Source organism: Tachysurus fulvidraco, chromosome 26 (genome assembly GCF_022655615.1).
Source record: "Tachysurus fulvidraco isolate hzauxx_2018 chromosome 26, HZAU_PFXX_2.0, whole genome shotgun sequence".
NCBI classification, from domain to species: domain Eukaryota; kingdom Metazoa; phylum Chordata; class Actinopteri; order Siluriformes; family Bagridae; genus Tachysurus; species Tachysurus fulvidraco.
Genome location: NC_062543.1, coordinates 16,370,381 through 16,377,880, shown reverse-complemented (window position 1 = coordinate 16,377,880; position 7,500 = coordinate 16,370,381). Strand labels below are relative to the sequence as shown.

Genomic DNA, 7,500 nt, shown 5'->3' with positions numbered 1-7,500 from the left:
TTATTGTTATTATTATTATTTTTATGTTACTAAGTTATTATCTATTATTATCTATTATTATTATGTTAGTAAATCTTTATTATTATTGTTATTATTATTATGTTATTAAATTATTATTAATGTTGTTATTATTATTATTATTGTCGTTGTTATTGTTATTATTATTGTGTTAGTAACTTATTGTTATTATATTTGATATATTTTGCTAAAGCGGTGCGGGAGGTGGCGGCGAAGGAGTGTTGAGGGGGGATATTGTTGATATGGCAACCCTGCCGCCGCCCCGGATCCGGTTTGCCCTCATTACTGCACCGGAGGGGGAAAGACAGGGAGACGGAGAGGATTCGGCTCACACGCACTCAGCGACAAAACGGCGGAGCCCTTTGGACCGGATTCACTTCGTTTTCTTCAGCAAATCAGAGCGAATTAACTTTAATACGAACTTCAGCGCCGTTTCTCGGCTCCGGTGAGTGAGAAAGTCGGTGCGTGTGCGCGCGCACTGTGGGATCATCACGCGCCCGCCGGGACGAGAAACTTTACCTCTTCACTCCTTTCCTTACAGCCGCATCTCTCTGCCCTCACCTTCATGCTCTGACACCTTCCTCCTTTACGTGAAGGTAAACAGAACAGGAGTGTGTGTGTGTGTGTGAGAGTGAGTGTGTGTGTGCTGATGGCGCAGTCCTGTTAACGGACCGTCTGCAACGGACATTTTAACAGATTATAACAAACCAAACAAACACCCCAGAAGTGTTAGTGAGCCGGGAAAAGTACGTGACTGCGTGTTTGTGCGCGTCAGTTGGACTGTTATGGAGGCTCGGTTCGGTTTAGGGGAACTTTTTAATGCCCCGTATCGAGCGAACCTTTCGCGTGGCGCGCGAGAGACTGGAGCAGTGGTTCCTCTTACAGATATGTGGGACGGCGAGTGGAGGGACGCACACCGGGGTGACGGCACCAGCGGAGGAGGAGGAGGAGGAGGAGTAGGAGGGGGGACAGTGCGCTCCGTTACGGTGCGGGACGGAAAAGAGTCCTCGAGTTGCACGGAGGACCGTGCGGACGTCACCACGCTGAGTGAGCTGCTCTGTTCAGACACCGGATACAACAACATCGCCAACCACAACATTGCCGCAGGAACACGCAGCAGCACGCGCGAGCTGACAGCCAGCGGAGGTGACACGAGCGCCGTCCCGAGCCGCTGCTGCTGTTCTGTTAGCACCGACACGACCACCACCGCCGCCACCACGACCATCTCGGAGACGGCGCGCGAACTGTGCAAAGCCGTGTCCGTGTCGCTGGGGCTGGCCATGGACCCCAACGCGCACCACGACGGGAACAGGAGCTCAGACTTGTTCGAAGTGCGCCGGAGGAAGGAGGAGGAAGTGGAGGAGCGGGTGCACGCACGAAGCGACGACAGGAACAGAAGCAGCAGCAGCAGCAACACAAACGCAGGTGGTGGAGGCGCCGCAGCGGGACGTGAGGGACGCGCGCCGCACGTGCATGGCGACAACAGCAAACTACTTGAGATGTTCAAAAGTGGCGACGAGGAGGACATGATGATGATGATGCAGATGGACAACGCTCGCGCGCATCACCAGGCATCAGTGATAACGGAGAATGCGGATTTCGGACCGGGCATCGCGAGCCTGATGCGTTCCAAAAGCTCGAGCGCGGCGGCAGGTTCTTCCTCTTTGTCCTGTCAGTTCCAGCAGCAGCAACAACAACAACAACAACAACAAAACGACCCGCAGGTAAACTTCGAGCTCGCGCCGCCAGTGCACGACAGGTACGGTGATGATTACTTCTACTACTGGCCGCGCTACAACAACGTGCGCGTGAAGTACGAGACCGTGCCGCCGCCGGTGACTCGCTATGGTCACGGCGCTGCGCAGTACGGGAATCCCTCGTGCACCCGCTCCTCAGCAGGACTGGACGCCCCGCTCATCTGCAGCCCGTACGAGTACGACTACGGCGCGCGGACTGGACCAGGACCGGGTCTCAGTACCGCGCACGAGCCGTGGTACCACCAGAGCGGTTCAGTGTTACCCCGCGTGTCTTACCCCACCGCCACGTGCATGAAGAACGAAGTCGGAGAATGGCTGGATGTGAACACAATGCAGGACTGCGGGTGAGTAGCTCTCTCTCTCTTTCTCTCTCTCTCTCTCACACACACACACACACACACACACACACACACACACACACACACACACACACACACACACACACACACACACTCAAGTTACAAAAACTAGAAGTGCACGTGAGGAATCTTTTGGGACATGTACTGTATGTACAACCACACACACACACACACACACACACACACACACACACACACACACACACACACACACACACACACACATACACACACACAGGGTTTTTCCAATCGTGCCCTTACTAGTCGATTCTGTTGTTTTATGAGCTCGAGCTCTCTCTCTCTCTCTCTCTCTCTCTCTCTCTCTCTCTCTGTGTGTGTGTGTGTGTGTGTGTGTGTGTGTGTGTGTGTGTGCGTGTGTGTGTGCATGCCCGCACGTGTGCCTGTACTTACTGTTCATGTTTGAGGAGTTTTGCATTCATAATTAATTGCTGTACACAGACACACACACACAGACACACACACACACACACACACACACACACACACACACACACACACACACACACACACAGATGACTGTGCTGACACTGTACTGTGGTGAATGTATGCACGGTGGCCTGTAGGGACAAATCCATCAGTGTAAAAGTGTTGCCTTTGTGTGAGAGTGTGTGAGGAAACTGTTACACTGATCTTCAGGCTATAACCAGAGAGATGCTCAGGCTGCTGCTTCATTTGTGGAATATGTGGTGCAGTTTAAAGTCTCCAGCTGTCAGTTTAAAAATCACAGAGAATTATTAGAGATAGAATAAACAACATTGTAAAGATTTATTTGGATGATCTTGAGTGTCTGCGTGTATCAGTGGAGTGTGTGTTCTGATCAGACGGATGGCATCTGATACCTTCACAATTCAGTGTCGCAATTTCCTGCAATATGGAGCTCATGAGTGAATCGTGGCGCAGCAGCAGCCAGCGCTCCACATGCACCTAGTCACTGAGCAGGGGCAGGGCTAAATAATTAGGCCACACCTCCACACAATTAAACACGATTCTCATTATTAATAATGTTAACATTCCTAAAATTACCAACAAGCTCTGGTTAAGACTCGTTAAGCAGACGTGTGAGTGTGTGATCTGCTTGTGTGTGATGTGTGAAGGAGTCTCCAGTGTCAGAGCTTTGTAACAGTCAGAGGGAAAGCTGGAAGTTGAAGTTCTATAACAAGCTGTATTTTTTCTGTCTGATTAACTTCAAGAGAGTAAAAGGAGGGGGGGGTGTATGTTACTACAAACGGACAAAAATACAACGTGTCTTTGTTTAATGAATATAAAGTTAGAACTGTTGATAAATCAGTGTGTTGTGAGAGGAACAGTAACAGTAACTCAGCTCCATCACACCGCTCTGTCTCTCTGCTGTATTCTTTATAGGCGATTATTTATTCCTGTTAGTTATCGTCACGTCTTTTCTGTCTCATATCCGAGGACTGAATAATCACGTCGTCACCGATATCGTAAATAAAACCACAGCCTCGTAACTCTTCTCAAACTACCGACACACAACCACGACCACAAAACATCCTCGGAGTCACACAATCGTCTGCTAACAATCAGTCCTTTATCCTCCTCCTCGTTAGCGCTCAATTAGTAATTGTGGAGATGAGATTAACTCGAGAACATCCTGTACAGAGAACCTGCACCACAGAAGGGTTCTGCTTCACTCCTGATAACATGCTCACAGTGTTAATGCTGTGTTTGTTCTCTTCTATGAACTAAAAGTGTTTATTTAGCTCTTGATGCTTTTGATCATTCATTAAGGTCATGTGACACGGCCGGTGAAGTCGTCGGGTGGAAGCGGAGCCTGTTTTCACTTCAGAGCTCTTTCTCCTTCACACTCTGTCCTTTAATTTGCTTCAATCTGGAAACTTCTGTGCCCTTCAAACCTTCCCCAAACCTTCCCCAAACTCTACCCTCACAGGTGGCTAAAGCGAGTGGAACCAGAAAAAAGATCCAGGGAAGAGATTTGCTGGAGGCTTCTCTGGATAATGATGATTATTTAGCTTATTAAAGAGCTTCTACATGGATAAAGATCCAGAAGGTTCTTTAAGATGCTGAGAACCCTGATCTGGCCCAGGAACCTTTAAAGAACCGAACAGGACAGAAGGAAGAGGAAAATAAACAGGAAAAAAAAACAATAATAAAAGGAATTAATAAATAAAAAAATAATGAATTAAATGAATCAGTTAAATCATATTAATTACATAAAGTAGCATCATGTTTTATTTAGATGTGTGAGATTTCTCAGTATTAAAATGTCAGTATTTCTCTGCCATCAGTGGCTCACAGTGATTATTTACAGCCATAATATTTTGACCAAATTTTATTTTGTCCATATTTTATATTTTATAAGCGCTTATTAAAAACCAGAATAAAAACATTCTATGTGCCCGAGTTTCTAATTTATTGACAAAAGCTGCATCCAGGATCAAATTAGCGCTTTAAATAAATAAGGTCTAATTACCATCAATATTTTCCTGCTATAACTAGTCTCATTTAGCAGCGTTAGCGTTTTTACGCTCTTTTAAAAACACAGCGAGTCGTAAAGAAACAATTAAAGCTGTAAAGAATCTGAATCATACGAGCGCCGTCCTTAACAACGCTAGCAGCAAACCATGCTAATAAGCTGCCAGGGTTATTAGCAAGAGCAGTGTTTTATTTTCTTGGTGAAATATGCCTGTAAAATAAAATAACACACACACACACACACACACACACACACACACACACACACACACACACACACCAAATCCAAAAAGTCAAATGTAAAGAATCTGAATCAATTGTGAACAACTCAGTGAGAAAGCCTATATGACACATTAAAACTGACGAGTTGCAGCTTTCTTCCTCCTGTTTTAATGTGATACTCTGTTGCTACGGTGACCGTCAGTTCCTGCTTGTCGTTACCAATGAAATTATTTGTAAGCCGTACGATTTACTGTTTTATAGCGTTTGGTATACTGTTAGATAATTGAAAAAATAGAGATGAAGGATTACTACCATTAGCTGGAGGAAGGGGCGTGGCTTACTAATTAACAACTAATTAACTGAGTTCAAATCATGCAGCTGTCATCGTTCCAGATTCACGTTCTGGGGTTTTCATTGGACAGAAATAAAGAGGTGTGTTTATTTGAATAAAGAGGAAAATTTGATTACACCCCGTAGTAGCTAGCCGTGTAGCGCTGCTATCTTTTTCTCTGTGGAAACAAGTTCACAGTGTTCCCGAGAGAAGGACGAGAAAAAGTCACGTTTCTGTGGGAACCCTACGGTTTCTGCCACACCTTCTGTTCAGACTGAAGCCAGATTCATTCACATCTAAACACACAAAAGGCTCAGGATCGTATCAAAGTCAATTATTAGCAATCACAACATGTGCCTGTCTGTAAACAGACAAAAACAGACAAGGTGAGGATTGAAAACAGACAACATTCAGAACGTGAGTCGAAAGCGACGTGTCAGAATCAAACATGAGCAACTCGCTGAAAAAAAAAGCTAACAACAGCTTGTGCTAATTACTATAACAGTCACGGCTGTTTCCTCGCAGGCCAGACGGTTTTAATTAGCGCCGTTAGCATCTTTTTAGAACTGAAATTGTGAAGTGAACAATTCAGAATCAGAGAAAACAAAAAGAGTCAGAGAATTTGAATCAGAATCAAATGAACAGTTCAGAAAAAAAACACTCATGAGGCTCATGGAAATAACAGCGGCCCTTTTCTATCCAGTGACGTTTTTATCTGAAGTACGGTGAAGTAATCGTCGTGAAAATTCAAGCCGCAAAAATTCAATACAGAGCCGATGAAAAGAAATAAAAAGAACACAAATAAAAGTAAATAAGAAGGAAATAATACAAACTTAATGGGAACAAGAGGGGAAGAGTATGTTTGTGTATTTGTGTGTTTGTGTTTGTGTGTGTGTGTGTGTGTGTGTGTGTGTGTGTGTGTGTGTGAGATGAATCGCCAGCTTCGTGTCCCTGCATTTGGACTTTATTCATTTTGGGGTTGCCTTGACGGTGGTTACTGTGGAATCCAGCAAAGAGAAAAAACTGTGTGTGTGTGTGTGTGTGTGTGTGTGTGTGTGTGTGTGTGTGTGTGTGAAAAGGAATACTCAAGGGCAAACAGTTTTAATTTTCTAAAGAGTTTCTATTCTGAATGGTGTGTGAAAGGGACGCACTGGTGTAAAGTTCTGTGTGAAACCTTTGAGGGAACTTCTAGAGGAACCTTTAGAAGAAGAAACCCTGAAGAACACTTCATGCTGCTACTTGTAACCTTTCCTTTAAAGAAAAACAAAACTGAAAGCAGAGCTGAATAAAGCTGGAGTAAAAACCAGTGTCTGAATTTGCAGTGTGTGATATTCTATTGTAAGCTCAGGTCCTCAGAATGACAGCACAGTGTCCCGGTCCTCATAAATACAGAGTTCGACTGATTTCATTATGAAACTAAACATCAAACAAACAAATAAATCGATGAGACGTAACGTGTCTGTTAGTCACTGAGGTTCTCACACAACACATAACCCAGAACACAATTTTATGTTCATCTAAGAACGACGTCTGCGTTAGATAAATACAGTCACGTGACACCGCCGCTGATCCTCACCGCTTTTATACAAAAGTTCAATATAAAGTTTAAAAAGTTAAAAATAAACGAAATGGAGAAAAGAGAGCGTAGTCCAGTCTAAAGGTGTTTAATATAAACCCCAGCTGACCTTTACACTGTACACCACCTGAGTTCAGCTGTAGCTTTCACTGCATTCCTTCAGCTCCAAGCAGAAGATATGATTTTGACATGACGTGTGTAATTAGAGCAATGACTTCAAACTCGTGTATAGACACAAAGCTTCGAAATAGAAAATAAAAAGACTAGAATAATGAAGTTACGATTAACCAAGAATCCGATCCAGAATTCATTCAATAAAGAATGTTGCTTTTAGTGAACCGTAGTCTGTCGTGTTACAAATAAAACACACTAAAGATTTGTATTGTGTTGCTTTATAAATATTAATTGTGCGGTAGTAGATTCTGATGTGTGTTGTAGATGTAGTTGTGTTTGTTGTAGATGTAGTTGTGTGTAGTTGTGTTAGTTGTAGATGTAGTTGTGTTTGTTGTAGATGTAGTTGTGTGTAGTAGTTGTGTTAGTTGTAGATGTAGTTGTTTTTGTTGTAGATGTAGTTGTGTGTGTGTAGTTGTGTTTGTTGTAGATGTAGTTGTGTTTGTTGTAGATGTAGTTGTGTTTGTTGTAGATGTAGTTGTGTTTGTTGTAGATGTAGTTGTGTTTGTTGTAGATGTAGTTGTGTGTAGTTGTGTTTGTTGTAGATGTAGTTGTTTTTGTTGTAGATGTAGTTGTGTTAGTTGTAGATGT

The 7,500-nt window shown here is 43.8% G+C and overlaps 1 protein-coding gene across 1 annotated transcript in view; it reads left to right on the top strand.

The window, feature by feature from the left end:
- The first annotated feature begins 301 nt into the window (after positions 1-301).
- The window catches only part of ar (androgen receptor), an 85,210-nt gene continuing 78,011 nt past the window's right edge, over positions 302-7,500 (top strand). The window contains exon 1 of the mRNA XM_047809066.1: positions 302-2,119. Within this exon, the coding sequence (XP_047665022.1) occupies positions 804-2,119 (1,316 nt within the window). The 5' untranslated portion in view covers positions 302-803. The remainder of the gene's footprint in view (positions 2,120-7,500) is intronic.